Source organism: Melanerpes formicivorus, unplaced genomic scaffold (assembly GCF_026170545.1).
Source record: "Melanerpes formicivorus ecotype bairdi unplaced genomic scaffold, bMelFor1.0.p_v2 SCAF_13, whole genome shotgun sequence".
In the NCBI taxonomy this organism is placed as follows: domain Eukaryota; kingdom Metazoa; phylum Chordata; class Aves; order Piciformes; family Picidae; genus Melanerpes; species Melanerpes formicivorus.
In genome coordinates, this window is record NW_027142365.1 from 20,712,355 (window position 1) to 20,731,271 (window position 18,917).

Consider the following 18,917-nt stretch of genomic DNA (forward strand, 5'->3'; position numbering starts at 1 on the left):
TCTTAATGAACCCAAGCACACCACTGGCCTTCCTGGCCTCCAGGGCACATTGCTGTCCCATGCAGAACTCACCAACAAGCACTCCAAGGTCCTTCTCCATGGAGACACTCTCCAGGAGGTCAACCCCTAACCTGTACTGGTCCATGGTGTTGCTCCTCCCCAGATGCAGAACTCTCCACTTGCCCTTGTTGAACTTCATGAGGCTCCCTCTGCCCAGCTCTCCAGCCTGGCCAGGTCTCACTGGATGGCAGCACAGCCTCTGGGTGTCAGCCACTCCTCCCAGCAAACTGGCTGGGGGTACACTCTGTGCCTTCATCAGATTTCTACACCATAAAGTGTTACCAGAAGCTAACTTTTATACCAACTTTGCACAGTGCATCAGCAAGGCAGCTGGGGTTGTTCAGCCTGGAGAAGGCTCCAGGGACACCTAATAGCAACCTTCCAGTGCCTGAAGGGGGCTACAGGAAGGATGGAGAGAGACTGTTCCCAAAGGCCTGCAGTGACAGGACAAGGGACAATGGTTTGAAATTAGAGAAGAAGAGATTAAGATTAGATGTGAGGAACAAGTTCTGCACCAGGAGGGTGGTGGAACACTGGAACAGGCTGCCCAGGGAGGTGGTTGAGGCTCCATCCCTGGAGATACTCAAGGTGAGGCTGGAGAGGGCTCTGGGCAACCTGATCTAGCTGGGGATGTCCCTGATGCCCTTTAGTGGTGCCTTCTAACCCAAATCATTCTATGAGTCTATGAAGTCTAAACCAAAGTAAAACCATCTCCTCCTTGGAGACCTCTGTCACTTGTTAAGGATTGGTAACAGAAGAGAGTTCAGCATTAGTTAAAAGGCAGCAGTAAGACAACAGAGAGGAAAGGCATAAATAAATGAAGTGCAACTGAGTCTTGGAACCAGCAGAAATAGTCACAGAAACATTCAGTGTGACAAACAAACCCACAGTTGCACAGCATATGTCCAAAATATACATTTGCTTATTGATGAGTTTGATTAATCACTCAAAGTAAACAACTAGCAAGTCTAAACCCAGACTGAAGTGCCTCCACCAGATCAGCCCCAGCAACACTCTTGCCCCCTGGCCCCTTCACTCCTGCACTGCATCAGGTCTAACAGTGTCACTGGAGAACCCTGAAACAGCATGTGTGGTGGTGTCACCTGACAGGGGAGGAGGTTCAGGTCTCACACACCAGGGAGTCAGATTCAGTACACAGAAATTAAGCAGACATACTCCAGGGCACCATCAGACAGCAGCAGGCTGGAAGGCTTCCTCCTGACCACAGACAAGGATGTCTGCAGCCCCACCTGTGAGCCTGAGATGGGAGCCCCAGGGTGAGTGAAGGCTGAAGGAGCAATCTGAGAGCCAAAGACTGAAGCCCAAGCCCATCCTCGACTGCAGGGAGAGAAGAGAGAGTGCAGACATTCTAACACCACTCATTGTTCTACAGACTCCTTAGGTGTAAGTCAGAGTTTCCAATCAAGAGTTCCAGTGGATGATGTCCCTGCTGACTGCAGAGCAGGGTGGACTAGATGACCCCAACTGGAATGCTCCCTTGAATACACCAACAGCTGATCTCTGTGTCAGTTCAGTAACTGAGGAGTTTAACAAAGACATTGCAAACAGAAAAGCATCAGAGATGCATCAGGCTGCAGAGGGACCCCTCATGAGTCTCATGACACCTCATGAGGGTGTCTGGAGACAGGACAAGGGGGAATGGATTGAAGCTGAGGGAGAGCAGGGCTAGACTGGAGCTGAAGAAGAAGTTCTTCAGTACCAGGATGGTGAGACTTTGGAACAGGTTGCCCAGGGAGGTTGTGGATGGCTCCTCCCTAGAAGTGTTCCATGAGGCCTTGAGCAACCAAATCTAGCTGAAAGGAGTCTCTGCCCACGGTGGTGAAGTTGGAGCAGATGATCTCTGAGGCCCCTTCCAGCCTGAGCCATTCTGTGAGTGTGGATTTATTTCAATGAACTGAGCTGCCTTATTCTGCATCACTGCAGCTTCTCTCCACCTGCAGAGGAGAGCCATGGCCTGTGCTCTGGGGTCACAGACAGCAGCAGCTCAGCCCTCTCTCACTCTTCCCCTTGAGAGGTAAGCCTGGTAAGGGCAGGGAAGTCTGTGTGATCACAGAACAGCTACTCCACTTGCTCTAACTCTCAGCAAAAGCAACACAGCTGCAAGTCAAGAAAAGTAAAAGCAGATCAACTAAATCTTGAATTCTTTACCCTTGTCTCAGAAGTGGCAGAGGGCAGACTGGCATTGCCTCAGCTACCACTGTTACAACTCTGCTGGAAGAGGGATTTACTCTCCAGCACTGTCCTCCTCTCATCCTGTCACAAAAGAGAGCTTAAAACAAAGGGAATTCATCCTAAGACACTTGTAGCACCCACAGCACCATAGCAAAGGTCAGCAAGGGTCACTGTGCCAAAGCTTAACAGGGAGCCTGGCACCAGGAGACCTCTGCTCCATAATGTGTCAGGACTGAAGATGGAGCCTGGGAAAGGAGAACTCCTCCCTTAAACCATGTCTGAGGTACTGAGCACAGGCAGAACACAGGCATGGGCTGGCTGTATTTCCATGGCCAGGAGACAGCAGCAGGGGTTCACCCTCTGGGAGCAAGGGCAGAGCCCTGGGAATTTCTACCCTCACACCACCCTCCAAACCTGGCTCGGCAGTGCAGCTGGTAGCAGGCTAAGTGCCAGCATTGCCAGGTGAAAGCCACCAAGCAGGAGCTCACCCAGGACAGCACAGGGGGCACTGCAAGCCAAACAATGCCCTCCAAGGCCTTGCCCTTCCCCAGGGCAGATCACAGCCTTCCAACAGCCAAACCCCACCACACGCAGCCTGCAGCTACCCAGGCAACCAGCCTGGCTGATGCCATGGTGTGGGCAGCTAAGGGGGGTGGCAGCAGAAACAGCATTGTGACAAAAAGCCAAGAAATTGCTGCAAAATGTTTCCTATATTCTTTCTAAAATTATTTCCAATTCCTTCTGACTTGATTCAATTCCTTACCCCCCACACAGGGCAGGGATCCTCTCCCAGAAGCACTGCTAGGGTCCATGGATGCCTGTCTGTGAAAGGGGAGACCTTGGGCTGGAAACCTCAATTCCATCCCTGCTGGGGAACAAAGGTCTGGCACTTGCCAGGCTCCCAGGGAGCAAACAACAGCCCCAGCTAAGTGCTCCCAGCCAGGAGACCCAGGGAACACAGCAGGCAGAGGAGGGGAACAGGAGGAACTAGCACAGTGCCAAAGCAGTTCAACATGAGAAACACTTTAAGGGCAGAGGAAGTTTTACAGGCTTAGAGGATCAGCATCCCAGTTCATTCTGAAATGCACTGAGGATTCTGTCCCATCTCACAAACTCCTCTGGCCTGGGAACTCAACAGAGTGCTCTCTCTTGAAAGAGTCCCTGCCAGACCCTAACCTAGTTCATTTACAAACACTAATTCAGAAGGATTTATGGCGTTGCTTTTGTCCCTCACCTCTGAAACATCCACTCAAATACAGGCTGCCAAGTACCCAGAAGAGTCAAACCACTCTTAAGTACTTCAAACTTAACATCTTACATCTAGACCTTACACTTAAGGTCTAGGGAGGTTCTCCTCCCCCTCTACTCAGCCCTAGTTAGGAATACTGTGCCATTTTGGGCTCCCCAGGTCAAGGTCAAGACAGACAGGGATCTACTGGAGGGAGGCCAAAGGAGGCTACCAGGGTGATGAAGGGACTGGAACATCTCAGCTATGAAGAAAGGCTGAGAGCCCTGGGGCTGTTCAGTCTGGAGAGGAGAAGGCTGAGAGGGGATCTGATCAATGTCTATCAATAGCTGAGGGGTGGGGGTCAGGGTGAAGGTGCCAGGCACTGGGGTGGTGCCCAGTGACAGGACAAGGAACAGAAGGTACAAGCTGGAACTCAGGGTTCCACCTCAAGATGAGGAGAAGTGTCTGTGGTGTGAGGGTGCTGGAGGCCTGGAGCAGGCTGCCCAGAGAGATTGTGGAGTCTCCTGCTCTGGAGACTTTCCAGCCCCACCTGGATGTGTTCCTGTGAGACCTGCCCTGGGTGATGCTGCTCTGGCAGGGTTGGACTGGATGGTCTCACTTCCCACCCCTACCATTCTGTGATTCTACAATCCTGTGAAACAACTGAAATGAACCAAATTACCACCAAGACAATGTCAATGAGAGCACCCCTGCCTAGCAGAGCTCCACCAGAAGAGAGGAAGTATTTGTGACAGAAGCAGGCTGCTGCTGTTGATGGCACTCATCACCAGGGCACAGCCAGCACCAGCAAGGGCTCCACACAGCCTGTGCTCACCTGAGATGCACCAGGAGGATTTGCTAATCTCCAGGACTAATGGAAGACCACAGGATGTTGGGAAGTTTGGCAAGAGCTGCAGAAAGGGAGGCCTGGGGTGCAAGCCTGAATGGGGGGGCATAGAAAACATCCCTGTGCATAGAGTGGGATGCAGGGAGGTCATCTCTGCAGGCACCTGGACTCCCTGCAGGAACTCTGGAGAATCAGCCTGGGTTCTGTGTGCATCAAAAGTGGTAAGGGGTGGGGGTGGAGAGGTTTTTTCATTTTTAAACTTAAAATAAGCCTAAAGTGACAAACAGAACTGGAACACTCCCCACTTGTCAGAGAGAGCTCTCTTCCATCAATAACCTGCCCATGACCTATTCTGTTATGTACATGCTCTGTTATTCCTTAACCCATAGCACATCAGCAGTCCTAGACAACAAATTGTTTTGTTTATGCACTGGCAAATTCACAGAATCATCATCACAGGATGGCTCAGGCTGGAAGGGACCTCACAGAGAATCTCCTCCAAACTCCCTGCCATGGGCAGGGACACCTCTCAACCAGACTCAGCTGCTCAAGGCCTCATCCAGCCTGGCCCTGAATACCCCCAGGGAGGAGGCAGCCACAGCCTCCCTGTGCAGCCTGTGCCAGAGTCTCACCACCCTCCTACTGAAGAACTTCTTCCTCAGCTCCACTCTAACCCTGCTCTGCCTCAGCTTCAAACCATTCCCCCTTGGCCTGGCTCCAGACACCCTCAGGAAAAGTCTCTCTGCAGCCTTCCTGTAGGATCCCTTCATGCACTGGAAGGCAGCTCTAAGGTGCCCCGGGACTCTTCTCCAGCCTCAACACCCCCAGCTCCCTCAGCCCCTCCTCTAGCCCAGGGGCTCCAGGCCCTTCTCCAGCCTGCCTGCCCTGCTCTGCACAGGCTCCAGCCCCTCAGTGTCCTTCCTGCAGGGAGGGCCCAGAGCTGAACACAGCACTCCAGCTGTGGCCTCCCCAGTGCTGAGCACAGGGGGATGATCCCCTCCCTGGCCCTGCTGCCCACCCTGCTTCTGACCCAGGCCAGGATGCCTTTGGCTTTCTTGGCCCCTGGGCACTGCTGCCTCATGGCCAGTGACTGTCACCCAAATGAGGCAGGCTGGGCCCTGACCTCCAGTGCACTCAGCAGAGAGCTATCTATGTGCAGGGAGTGATTCCTGTGTTTGCACTCCATAACTGCCTAAGGACACTGCTATTTCAATTAATATTAACTTGAGCAAATAACTGCAGCAGCTACTTTCTGTGGTGTGGTATTTGGGAGTCATTTCCAAAGCTTCCATTTTCAAATGCCTTCCTGTGATGGCGATATTGAAACTTCTGGCAGGATTCCTTGAACTTTCTATTTAAAGCCAGTCCACAGAATGTAATTTAGCTGCTCACAACTCAAAAAGCATGGAAGATTTACTTAGCCATTCTGGCAGGCAGATTTAAGGTACAAAACATTTCACCCTCCTTCAGGAGGGACAGGGCTGCCTGCACCATCAAAGGGCTTCTCTCTCTTTTTCAGAGAGGATGTTCCACTTCTCAAACACCACAGAACTAACCACGGGGGAAGAGGCCTCTGAGATCATCGAGCCCAACCTATGTGCATCTCCCTTCACAGCTTTGCTAATTTCCTCAGGTAAAAGCAGATGCCCTTTGATGAACTTAGAAGCCACTGGTGGCAGCATTCAAGTTTGGAAGTAGGGCAGTAATGAACAGTGCCCCCTGAGAGCCCAGAGCTGCTGCCCCTCACGGCCAGGCGCCGCCTGCCCTGCCTGCACACAGGGTGTGGGGGCCAGGGGATGAGCACCACCAGCACTAGACTCTGGGGTTCAAAACGCATAGACTGAGTTGGGTTGGAAGGGACCTTAAAGATCATCCAGCTCCAACCCCCTGCCATGGGCAGGGACACCTCCCACCAGCCCAGCTTGCTCAAGGCCTCATCCACAGTATCACAGTCTCACAGTATCACTTAGGTTGGAAAGGACCTCGAGGATCATCGAATCCAACCTATCAACACAGACCCCATGACTAGATCATGGCACCAAGTGCCACGTCCAATCTCCCCCTGAACGCCTCCAGGGTCGATCCAGCCTGGCCCTGGACACCTCCAGGCAGGAAGCAGCCACAGCCTCCCTGGGCAGCCTGTGCCAGTCCCTCCCCACCCCTACTGGAACAAATTTCTTCCTAATCTCCAGCCTCAGTCTCCTCTTCTCCAACTTCAATCCATTGCCCCTTGTCCTGCCATTACAAGCTCTTGTCAAAGGTCTTTCTTGTAGCCCGTTCAGGTACTGGCAGGCTGCTCTAAGGTCTGCCTGGGGCCTTCTCCAAGCCAAGCAGCCCCAACCCTCTGCCTGTCCCACTGTGGCTTTTTAAGATTAGCCCCTCAGGCGCACAGCTAAGCTGGAGCACTCTCTGGGTGGCAATCACAGGCAGCTACAGCTCTGGCAATACTCTGCACCAGACACTGCCCTTACACTCCTGACCCTTTAGGAGCATCTCTTCTGTGGCACCTACGGGCCCACCCCGATGACCACGCTTCAAACACCATCGTTGATCTTACTAATTGCATCTGCCACTTTACAGAGCTCTTCTCTCTACTCAGCTTTCCTTTCCCAACCCCATTCCAATTGTTAAATGGTTGGAATACACAAAGTGACAGATTTAGTGCTTCCTTGGCAATTTATGTAACTGCCTGCAACTCTGTTGTTGCAGTGAATCATGATTTATTTGTCTCGCAATGCAGCACATAACCTTTTCAATGCTAAGGAAAAAAATGCCAGTGCTTCTTTAAAGTTTATCCCTGGCTGCCCACCACCATTCCTCAGCAGTGGATTTTGCAGACAGATGATCACAACAAGCTGCAGCGCTGCCCACCCGCGGGCTGCGCTCCTCGCCCGCCGGCGCTGGGTCTGCGCACGGCCACCCCGGCACCGGAGCCCTCCTCCAGCCCTCTCTTGGCCTCCTAGGCAAGAATATGGTCTCTTGACTTAGCAAAGAGTATTTTCTGCTGAACACAGAGGAAGACAATGCTGATCTCCCCCAGCCCTCTTACTGGTGTGTGCCACGCTCCATCCCATCAGGGGAAACCGAGAGCAGGCTGCAGGCTTTATTCACTGCTCTCTCTCTCTCTCTCCATTCCAAAACTGGGATCCCAGTGCCTGCTTGAGGCCTTTCCTTTCCTCCTGGCATGCTCTCTAGGCCTTCTTCTGCACTGATCTCCATTGCCCTTAAAACCCAGTTTAAGTTACTCTTCCCCTTGCAGCTGAAGGAACTGGGACTGATTAGTGTGAGGAAGAGGAGGCTGTGGCTGAAAGGACAATGGAGAGAGGCTGATGATGGTCTCTTCTCACACAAAATCAGTGCTAGAACAAGCAGGAACAGCCTCAAGCTGCAGCAGGGGAGGTTTTGGCTGGTCACAATGAAAGAGTGCTCAGACACTGCCACAGGCTGCTCAGGGAGGTGGAGTCACCGTCCCTGCAGGTGTTTGGAGGTCGTTTAGATGTGGCACTCAGGGATAGAGTCTAGTGGTGAACTTGGCAGAGTATGGCTACTGGTGAGGCCTGGAGATCTCAGGGGTCTTTTCCAACCTGAATGAGCCTATGACTCTCCTCACCCAGATACACTGTTTGACTCTAGCCTTGGGACCGTGCCCAACTCCCTGCTAAATGAGCAACTCATGGGCAGGGAGAAACTTAATGGAAGTCAACAAGGGCAAGGGGAGAGTCTGGCACCTGGAAAGCACAACCTCATGGAGCAGGAGAGGTTGGGGACTGAGCTGTTGGAGAGCAGTGAAGGGGAAGAAGGACCTGGGGGTCCTGGTGGATGGAAGGTTGACCATGAGCCAGCAATGTGCTCTGGTGGCCAAGGGCATCCTGGGGGGCATTTAAAGGACTGCGGGAAGTAGGTCAGAGAGATTCTCCTGCCCCTCTGCTCTGCCCTGCTGAGGCCACAGCTGGAATATTGTGTCCAGTTCTGGGCCACTCAGCTCAAGAAGGACCTCAGGGAACTGCTTGAGAGAGTCCAGCGCAGAGCCACAGAGCTGCTGCAGGCAGTGGAAGATCTTCCTCAGGAGGAGAGCCTGAGGCAGCTGAGGGCTCTTAGGCTTGGAGAGGAGGAGCCTGAGGGTGAGCTCCTTGCTGTTGCTCAAGGTGTGCAGGGGGAGTGCCCAGAGGCTGGAGCCAGGCTCTGCTGGGGGATGCCCAATGCCAGCACAAGGGGCAGAGGTGGAAGCTGAGGCAGAGGAAGTGCCATGGAAACAGGAGGAAGAATTCTGTCACTGTGAGGGTGACAGAGGCCTGGAGCAGGCTGTCCAGGGGGGTTGTGGAGTCTCCCTCTCTGGAGATGTTCAAGACCTGCCTGGCTGTGTTCCTGTGTGAGCTGCCCTGGGTGCTCCTGCTCTGGCAGGGGGTTGGGCTGGGTGAGCTTTGGAGGTCCCTACCAGCCCCTAACACTCTGTGGTTCTGTGACTCAATGCTGTCCATTAGTGCCCAAACTGAGCCTGTCTTCAGCACCTTTAATTATGAAAGCAATAATGAGAGAGGAAAGGTTGATTACTTGAAATGGAACAGCAGTGCCTCCAATTAATGCCAACAGGCCTTGCTCCTTGAAAGCTATTTATCCAGCATGCACAGCACCAAGGATCTGGAGAGTGCTCCTCACACTCTAATTCAATTTTAAAGCTGTAGGAGGGAGAGCTCAGGAAGCTGATGAAAGTTTTCCCCTCAGATGGCAGCTATGGAATTAGCAGACCTTTCATTAGGCTGCAGCACTCACACACCACCATTCACTGGCAGACTTAGAAACTCTCTGCAAAGCCTCCTTCCTCCAATTTGCCCTGCTTTGCAGGAGGCACAGCAGGGCTGCAGAGATCAAGTGGCTGCTTCTAACAGCTCAGCAGATTCACACCTGACTGACCTGCTCCTCCCTGATCCCAGGCAAGCCCTCCAAAGCCCCGCCTGGTGCTCCACTTACTAAAGCTCATTCCATATATCTTGACTTATGTGTTTGATCCCCAAGTGAGAGCAGTGCAGTGCAGAGTGGATGTGCTTGCACATGCACAAGTGCAGCTCCAGACCTGCACTGCACTGCTCCCTACAAACACAGATCCCAACACCTGGGCTGGGCTCAGCAGCTGAGGTAGTGCTGGGGCTATACATGGCATGGGCTGCAATAGAGTGTCAGCTGCTCACAACTGAGCATTGGGTAAGACCATATCAGGAAACACTGGTAAATCAATGAGGAAAAGGGGATGTGGTGGGGGAGAAGCTGGACAGGAGCAGGCAGTGTGAGACTGCAGCACAGAAGGCCAAGGGCAGCCTGGGCTGCATCCAAAGCAGTGTGGCCAGAGATGGAGAGAGAGGATCCTGCCCCTCTGCTCTGCTCTGGGGAGACCTCACCTGCAGGGCTGGGGCCAACTCTGGAACACTCCACACAGGAAGGACCTGGACCTGATGGAGAGAGTCCAGAGGAGGGACACAAAAATGCTCAGGGGGTTGGAGCAGCTCTGCTATGAGGACAGGCTGAGGGAGCTGGGGGTGTTCAGCCTGGAGGAGAGAAGGCTCCAGGGAGACCTAATAGCAACCTGCCAGTACCTGAAGTGGCTACAAGAAGGCTGCAGAGGGACTGTTTGCAAAGGCCTGCAGGGACAGGACCGGGGGCAATGGCTTCAAACTAGAGCAGAGCAGATTGAGATTGGATGTGAGGAAAAAGTTCTGCAGCAGGAGGGTGGTGGAACACTGGCACAGGTTGCCTAGGGAGATGATTGAGGCTCCATCCCTGGAGATACTCAAGGTGAGGCTGGGGATGGCTCTGGGCAATGTGATCCAGTGGAGGATGTCCCTGCTGAGTGCAGGGGGTTGGACTGGATGAGCTTTGGAGATCTCTTCCAACCCAGACCCTTCTATGATTCCATAAATGTACAGAATAGCAAAAGAATGGAGGTGCCAGGGACTTAAACTGTGTCAAGGCACTCATCCTGATCAGGTGGGGCAAAAGCAGAAGTGCTGCTTCTACCAGATTGTGCTCTCCTTCTAGAATGCTGACAAATGTTAGCTAAAAGGAGAAATGCCTCCCTTGGCCATTGCCAAGCAGAAGTCAGTGCAAAATAAACATCAGGAATTGTGCTTTAAATGTTTCCATTTGGTCTGGACAATGATGGCAAAACCCTCTCCAGTGACTGTGCTGTTGTGCTTTAAGGCAGCAGTATGTTTAGAACATTTAATTAGCCACAGAAGGTGGTTAGACTCAGTGCAGCATTTATCTTCCACTTTCTGGAGAGAAGCAAAGCTGTAATTTAGGAAGCTACATAAAAGTACATCCACAGTATCTACAGGCTTCTGAAATGTTATTGTTGTCCAAAGACACTTATAAATTAATATGGCTTTGACAGAAAGCTAAAGAAAGAGCACCTGTGTCAAGGAGCAAGCATCTGAAATCAAGGAAATAAGAGCAACCTTCATCTGCTGGTAATGAGAAAACAACAAACACACCATTACTCAGCATCAAATAGTCCTCTGGACTGATAAAGGCAAAGAGACCAGGGTGGGGAAACAAAGCAGAGTCCAAACAAGCATCTTCCCTCATCCCACACCAAAAAAGCAGACACAAAAGGACAGCAGAAAGCACGAGCTGCAGGCTGGCACGTTTCTGCACACAGCTGCCACATGCTTCCAGAGGCTGACCACAAATAATGTAGCTTCATGCTAACCTCAGCCACTCTTCTTCTGAGGCTCAGCAGCTACTAGTTGGAAGGTGCCAGCAGAAACAAAGAAGCTCCTCTGTGTCCCAGGCCAAGCAGGAAGGAATAAACCCTGTGCAAGAGGTGCTCCAGCAGCAGGCTGCTGCAGCCACCTCATTCCCCACACAGGTATTTTATGACCTCCCAGGTGTGTTCTGTGCAGTGGCATCCAGGCCAGCACCCAGCCTAAACCACCACACAAGCTTAGATCTGAAATGCAGCCCTGGCTCTGGGCAAGGAGGCACAGCTGCTGCTGCAGCCCCTGCCCCACACACAATGGCATCACTGGGGCAGCACTGCAGCAAAATCAATGCTGCAGTTTCAGAGGAAAACTCCACCTTAGAGGTTGGGAAAAAAGCCACTTGGAACCATATTTGAATGGCAAACATCACAAATGCCAAGTACAGCAACCAGCTGCACTGCTTGAAGTAAGAGAGCTGTCAGGTCACTAAGAAATAGAGGCTCCTGGAACACAGAAGCACAACACTGCTGTCACTGAACTCCCTGGCTGACCCAGCTTGTGCCTTATGGGAACAGGCACACAAAAGCCACTTCACTGCTCTCATCTTTGCCTGCTCTAACTCTGGCTGACCCAAACAGCGATCTCAACACCCAGCAGGCACGGGCCCAGCTTTGCAGACCCCAGGCTCATGATCTGCTGTATAAAGCAGGACTGGCACTCAGGTGCACCAACACACATGGAGAACATAACAATCAAACCAACCAGACATCACCTCCTGGTCCCTTCTGAGTGAAAGAAGGGAGTGTTTCTCGGGGGACAGTCAATGTAGTGGCAATGACAAGTTAAGCACAAGCATTTGCTAGAGTTTAGGAGGCAGTTCTGTCCCAGAGGAAGCCCAGTGCATGGACAGCCACACAGTGAGACGCTCATCCATAGCCTTACCCAGTTCTGGGGGCAGCACGGTGAGACGGTTTCCCTGGATGTGAAGCTCCTTGAGCTGGGTGAGCTCACCGATCTCTTTGGGCAGTGATATCAGGTCATTGTCTCTGAGACTCAGCTAAGAGAACACAAAGCAGTCAGAACACTTTTTGCTGGCCACAGAGCAGCCAGAACTCTGCCCCCCTGCCCCCAGCTTTCTCCTCAGCGCCCAACCCTCCCAATTTATTTCTCAGCGTCTGGCGGGCAGCGAGGGCCAGCTCCTGGTGCAGCAGTCTATCCCTGCACACACAGCCTGCTCAGCTCCTCCACTTGAGTGGATTGCACTCCCAGCAGCGCTGCAGAAGCCAATTGATTGCCCCAGAATGTAGATAAATGACTTACTATCTGCAGCTTGGTGAGCTTCCCCAGGTCTGGCGGCAGGACCTCAAAGTCGTTGTCACTTAGATAGAGTGCACGCAGGGTGGCTGCAAATGAAACAGCACTGGGTAAACAGGGGGCACACCCCCACCCCCTGAGACCTAATCAATGACAGGGAGTCAGCTCTGATTAATAATCCCAGCTGGGGGAGAAGCCTTTGACATGCCCAGGGCTCACAACAATAACAAGCAGGTCAAACTTAGATTTAGTGGCAGACTGTACTGCTGGGGAGGGCAGGAAAGCATCTATAGTCAAAGGGACTGCCACAATCAACAGCCTCCAAGGCAGCACTCTCTGAGCCTCTCAGAATACAGTCATTGCTCCTCATTATCCCCAATTCTTAGTTATTAAATCAATTTGCATCCTAAGCAAGGATTAAAAACCATTTTTTGGACATCTCTGTTAAGCTCTACAGGAAGCACAGCACAGTGCTGGGAAGAGACCTTCAAAGAGAGCAATGCAGAAGGCTCAGATGGTGCAGTTTGGCATTTCCATGCTTAGTCTCTGAAACTGACAGTGAGGAGGTGATGCAGCAGAGCCATGGAGCTTGCTGCTACTGAAGGAGCACTCAGGGCAGCTCAGAATCAGCCATGGAGCCTCACAAAGCACTGCTGGGTGCAGCGGGAGGGAAGATGCTCAGGGCAGCCAAGCCTCTCCTCCCCACCAGAGGAGATTCCATGTGTGTCATGCCATTTATACCTCCTCCTCCTCCTTCTGTTTCATTCCATGTGACCATTTTAATAACTTCCCTCTGTCTAAAACTTCTCCCTGCCTGGCTGCAGTCACCAAACCTCTCCAGGAGCAATGCTGCTTCCCTGCCCCTCACCTTAACTGCTCACTGAAGCTCCTTCAGCACACTGCCAAGCCCAGAGAGGTGACAGAATCACTGAAATCCACAAAGTGCCACAGTTCAAGCTGCTCAGGTAAGCACAATGCAGCCCTTTGACATGTATGCACTGCAATATTGTTGCTTCCAGGACCTTAAAGGGGCTCCAAGAAAGCTGGGGAGGGACTTTTGAGGGTGTCAGGGAGGGACAGGACTGGGGGGGATGGAGAAGAACTAGAAGTGGGGAGATTGAGATTGGCTGTGAGGAAGAAGTTGTTCCCCAGGAGGGTGGTGAGAGCCTGGCAGAGGTTGCCCAGGGAGGTGGTGGAAGCCTCCTGCCTGGAGGTGTTTGCAGCCAGGCTGGAGGTGGGGGGTTGGGACTGGCTGAGCCTTGAGGTCCCTTCCAAGCCTGCCAGTTCTGTGGTTCTATGAATACCTTTATTTTAACTCTCTGAAGGGGTATTTTGAACGTGTGCGAAGGTCAGCTCAGCTCCACCATGTCTGTGCCAAGCTTTGGAAGCCCAGGCTGGACTTCCTGCTGGTTAGACTGCAGCAGCCACGACCCCTCAGGAGCACAGCTGCTACTACTGAGTTAACACACAGCAGCTCCCTTGCAAAGCAGTGCCATGCCCCCAGGTATGGGAGCTGCCAGGAAGTTTCTTTAACTGAGTATGGGAAAGAGTACCCAGAGGAAAATTACTACCCCATTACTGAGCCAGTCTTCTCACACCCAGAGGTGGCAGGTGGCTCTGTGCCAGTGATAAATATTGCTGTGCTAGCTGCAAAAATCCAACAGATGCTCCAAGAAAAAGGACAAAATACCAGAGAAGCTCTGTTGGTCTCTACCAAACCCATTTCAATGGCAGGAAGCAAAGCAGGGCAGCAGGAGGCTCTGCAGAGCCTTTAGAGAAGTTTCTTACTCAGATAGAAGAAGTTTCCTGGTAGAGAATTTTCACTCAAGTTGTTGTAAGTCAGGTCAAGAACCTCCAGAGCTGGTAAGGAGCCAAATCCCCTTGGCAGGGTGTTCAACCTGTTCATGCTGTAGGTAAAGATCAAAACACAGAACATGACTTCAGCATTCACTTCATCCAGTAGGAACAACACAGGCAACAAGCACTCCAGTCCTAACACATGAGATCTGCATCCAGCTCTCCTCCTTTTCTTCTGCAGAGAGGCCACCAGGCACTGAGCAGAGCTTTGTCATCTCCCTGCCATGAACATGCCCAAAGCTCACACACCCATGAGGGATCCCAGCTGTGCCAGCCATCAACAGCCACCCCTGGAACACAAAGCATGAGGAAGAGAGCTGCCACACTGCTGTGCCCAGCCTGAACACTGTGCCACAGAGAAAGCTGGCCCTTGGCAGGTGCCCCATCTCCTGTCTAAACCCCAGAGAACCTTTGTGCACCACCTTCATCAGCTGCTGTTCCACCTGGCTCTGCACCATGCTACCCAGTACAGAACACCTCAGCTGCACTGCATTGATGGCCATTGATCACTGATGCTCACAGCCCTCCTTAGGAGCAGCAAATCTGTGTCACTAGATAACTATTGATGCACATGGAGCATGAAGTAACTACAATGTCACTCCTCTGATTGATGAGGCTCAGGCTAACTGCAGCTCATCCAGCCGGGCTCAGGGGGTTCAGGAGGGCAGCTCCCACCAGCAACAGCCAGAGGAACAGGGGGAAAGCTGACTGAAGGAAAAGGCTTCTCTAATAAGCTGGGGCAGACAAGCTACAGAAAACTAACCCCTCTGACTCCCAAGGGCTTGAACAAGGTGCCCCAGACAATCCCAGGGTTGTTTCCATGCTAAAGGAATGTAAGGAACTGGAGACCACACTGATGGAAGCTTGCTGTCTGTGTAGGAGCTGGAGTTCTGCCTCTGTCACATGAAAACTGCCAGCTCATTGTTCATGCTGCCCTGCTGCACATGCACCAAGCATCCATAGCTTGTGTCTATGGATCTTGCCTCAGTTGTCACCTGGGTCCTAGAGTGGAACAGGGAGGAGAGGCATCTGCAGGAAGAGCTGACGGGGCAGCTGCTCTGGAGAGCTGGAGGTACTCCTCTGGGATGGCTGGAATCAGCCATGGCCTCTCCCATGTTACCTCTGCAGATATGCTGAATTTGACTCTCCTTGTGATGCAGAAGTGATAAACACCAATAACCAGAGCTGGAGTCAAGAGGAGAGGCAATGTGAATGTGTGCAACACGATGCAGCACTTGACCTGAACTCAAGGCAAAGTATTGAGAACGTGGGGGACCCAAAACTAACACAGACTGGCTGTGACCTCCAGGGCCTCCCCCCCATGCAGTCTGGCACACACTCTGCTATCCTGGGGGACAAACACCATGACATCCACCTGCAGGACAGCTCACAAGCCCATCTTCCAAGGGTGCTTGGCACACAGGAGCAGCTGCACCACCAGCTCTCCCTCAGGCCTCAGTACATGGACCAGACCATTCAGTCTACTCATCAACAACCTGCAGGAGGGCACAAAGGGCACTCTCAGCAGCTTGGTGATGGCACCAAGCTGGGTGGAGTGGCTGACACAGGAGGGTTCTGCTGCCATACAGCCAGACCTGGACAGGCTGAGAGGTGGGCAAGGAGAAATGGAATGAAATCCAACAAGGGACAGGATAGAGTCTGACAGCTAGGAAAGAACAATCCCACAGAGCAGGGAAGGGGAAAAGGACCTGGGGGTCTTGGTGGATGGAAGGTTGACCATGAGCCAGCAATGTGCTCCTGTGGCCAAGAAGGCCAAGGGCATCCTGGGGGGCATTAGAAGGGCTGTGGGGAGTAGGTCAGAGAGGTTCTCCTGCCCCTCTGCTCTGCCCTGCTGAGGCCACATCTGCAATGTTGTGTCCAGTTCTGGGCCACTCAGCTCAAGAAGGACCTCAGGGAACTGCTTGAGAGAGTCCAGCACAGAGGCACAGAGCTGCTGCAGGCAGTGGAAGATCTTCCTCAGGAGGAGAGCCTGAGGGAGCTGAGGGCTCTTAGGCTTGGAGAGGAGGAGCCTGAGGGTGAGCTCCTTGCTGTTGCTCAAGATGTGCAGGGGGAGTGCCCAGAGGCTGGAGCCAGGCTCTGCTGGGTGCTGCCCAATGCCAGCACAAGGGACAGTGGTGGAAGCTGAGGCAGAGGAAGTGCCATGGAAACAGGAGGAAGAATTCTGTCACTGTGAGGGTGACAGAGGCCTGGAGCAGGCTGCCCAGGGGGGTTGTGGAGTCTCCCTCTCTGGAGATATTCAAGACCTGCCTGGATGTGTTCTGTGTGAGCTGCCCTGGGTGCTCCTGCTCTGGCAGGGGGTTGGGCTGGGTGAGCTTTTGGGGTCCCTCCCAGACCCTAACACTCTGTGGTTCTGTGACTAACCATGATGACTACACATGCATGTGAGCAAAGGCAGGGCAAGCACTACCAACTCTCAGACACTAATCCCACCTTTCCTCTCCCACTTGTCATGAGCCAGCCCCACCAGAACAAGCAACTGTGGAGAAGGGAGGTCTGTAACTAAAGTCTAGATGAACTCCTCCTCCCCATGCCCCCCAGGCAGCCCAGCCAGGGGCATGCACACAGCCTTCCTGCTGCAGGAGCAATAAAGGCATTCTCCACTGTGTCCCTGGTTTTAGAACTGTTCTTTATGTCGAGCAGGACTAAAGAGAGCAGCTCCTTTTTCACTAGGCAAGAGTGAGAGTGGCCCTGACAACCTTCCCCAGAGTAAGCAAGGAACAGAAAGAACCTTCTCCCCTTTGCAGCAGGCAGCATGGCACAGAAAAAGAACCCCCTGAGAGCTGCTGCCCAGTGCTGCTCAGCCCTGCAGAGGTTCAAACATCAATCCTGTGCCACAAATGCCTTCCAAACCCTGCAGTGCAGCAGTACACCTTCACTCTTCCCATCCTACCACTTCAGCCTTCTACACCAAAACCCTCCCAGACATGATCTATGCTCCTCCTGAAGCTTCCCTCCTCCCCAGAGGGCTCTTCTGATGCCCTGTCTGTACTGCACATGCCACGAGGGTTCCTGGGCTGCCTCTTGGCAGGCTGGGGCAGAACAGTGTCCTCTTCATTGACTCCAAGGCCCTGTGAAGCAAAACTCATTGCTCAAGAGCTAGAGCTGGGCATTCAGTGCCTGGAAGACAGGGTAAAGAGGGGATTAAGAAAGAAGAGATCTGGGACTATGTGCCAGAGGAAGGTGGGTGCTGCCATCCCAGACCTGAATGCCTGCAGGTCTTACCCCAGGTGGAATTCTGCACCACATTTCTCCCACTAAGGAAGAGCAGTATTGGAACCAGCAGAACACTTGTGGCCACTGAAAGATCCCAACACCTTCCTCTCTCCACACACTGTCACACTTCTATGTATGCAGCAGTTCTGCATGGGACAGCAATGTGCCCTGGGGGCCAAGAGAGCCAATGGCATCCTGGGGGGCAGCAAGAGAAGTGTGGCCAGCAGGGCTGGGGAGGTTCTGCTGCCCCTCTGCTCTGCCCTGCTGAGACCACAGCTGCAATCCTGTGTCCAGCTCTGGGCTCCCCAGTTCCAGAGAGACAGAGACCTGCTGGAGAGAGTCCAAGGGAGAGCCAGGAGGATGCTTAGGGGACTTGAGCATCTCCCCTGTGAGGAGAGACTGAGAGCCCTGGGGCTGTTTAGTCTGGAGAGGAGAAGGCTGAGAGGGATCTGATCAATGTCTATCAATAGCTGAGGGCTGGGGGGCAGGTGGAGGGGGCCAAGCTCCTTTGGGTGGTGCACAGCAATAAGACAAGGAACAAAGGAGACAAACTGGAACAGAGAAGGTTTCAGCTCAGCATGAGGAGAAACTTCTTTGGTGTGAGGCTGCTGGAGGCCTGGAGCAGGCTGCCCAGAGAGGTTGTGGAGTCTCCTGCTCTGGAGCCTTTCCAACCCCACCTGGATGTGTTCTGTGTGCCCTGCCATGGGTGCTGCTGCTCTGGCAGGGGGCTTGGGCTGGATGATCTCTGGAGGTGCCTCCCAACCTCTAATGTTCTGTGCTTCTGCAAGAAGCCTGCAAAGCTGAAGCTTGCCTCCCCCTGCCAGGGCTTCCCTCAGCAGTTACACTTTCAAAAGCCCAGGCAGCTTTCAGCAGTTCAGTGCTTCACAACTGTTTTCATCATGACTCAAGAAAGCCTTCTGCAACTGTTTGCTACAGACCACCTCCACCTCCACTGCAACACAGCACCTGAACAGGTCACAGGAATGCCTCTGGCTCGGATTCAGGCACCATTAGCTCTGTGAATTCAGTGCCCACCCCTCTGGATGATCTGCTGCTTCTCTGACAGCTTTCACAGAAACTGAGGCTCCTTTAATCCTACATTTGAAGCTTTGGCATTGCAGTGCTGAACTGACATAGACAAATTAGCATTTGGGTTTGGTTTTCCAGGTTTGCTTGGGGGGGAGGGGCAGGAATTTACTTAGTTATTTACAAAGCAGAACAGAAAATAGAGCCTGGCTCTTACACAGCAACCAGTTGCTAGGGAAGGGAAATTCACTAACTGTTAAGCCCAGGATTAGATGAATGTGAGCTGCTGCTGCCCTTAAATGGTTATTAGCACACCCAGAGTCAGTGCTTCATCACCTACATATCCAATTACCCTGGACACTAGCTAAACACTCTGAAGCCCCAACTGCCAAGTTATAGAATCACAGGACTGGCAGAGTTGGGAGGGGCCTCGAGGACCATCCAGTAACTCAGTAGTAGCAGC

General features: G+C 52.8%; 1 protein-coding gene across 2 annotated transcripts in view; it reads right to left on the reverse strand.

Annotated features, from left to right (window-relative positions):
• RSU1 (Ras suppressor protein 1) overlaps window positions 1-18,917 on the reverse strand; it is a 149,608-nt gene that overhangs the window by 94,526 nt on the left and 36,165 nt on the right. For both annotated transcript variants that reach the window (XM_068146389.1, XM_068146388.1), the window contains 3 exons: window positions 14,126-14,244; window positions 12,344-12,426; window positions 11,966-12,080 (listed from right to left, as the gene is read on the reverse strand). In XM_068146389.1, coding sequence (XP_068002490.1) covers window positions 11,966-12,080; window positions 12,344-12,426; window positions 14,126-14,244 — 317 coding nt within the window. The remainder of the gene's footprint in view (window positions 1-11,965; window positions 12,081-12,343; window positions 12,427-14,125; window positions 14,245-18,917) is intronic.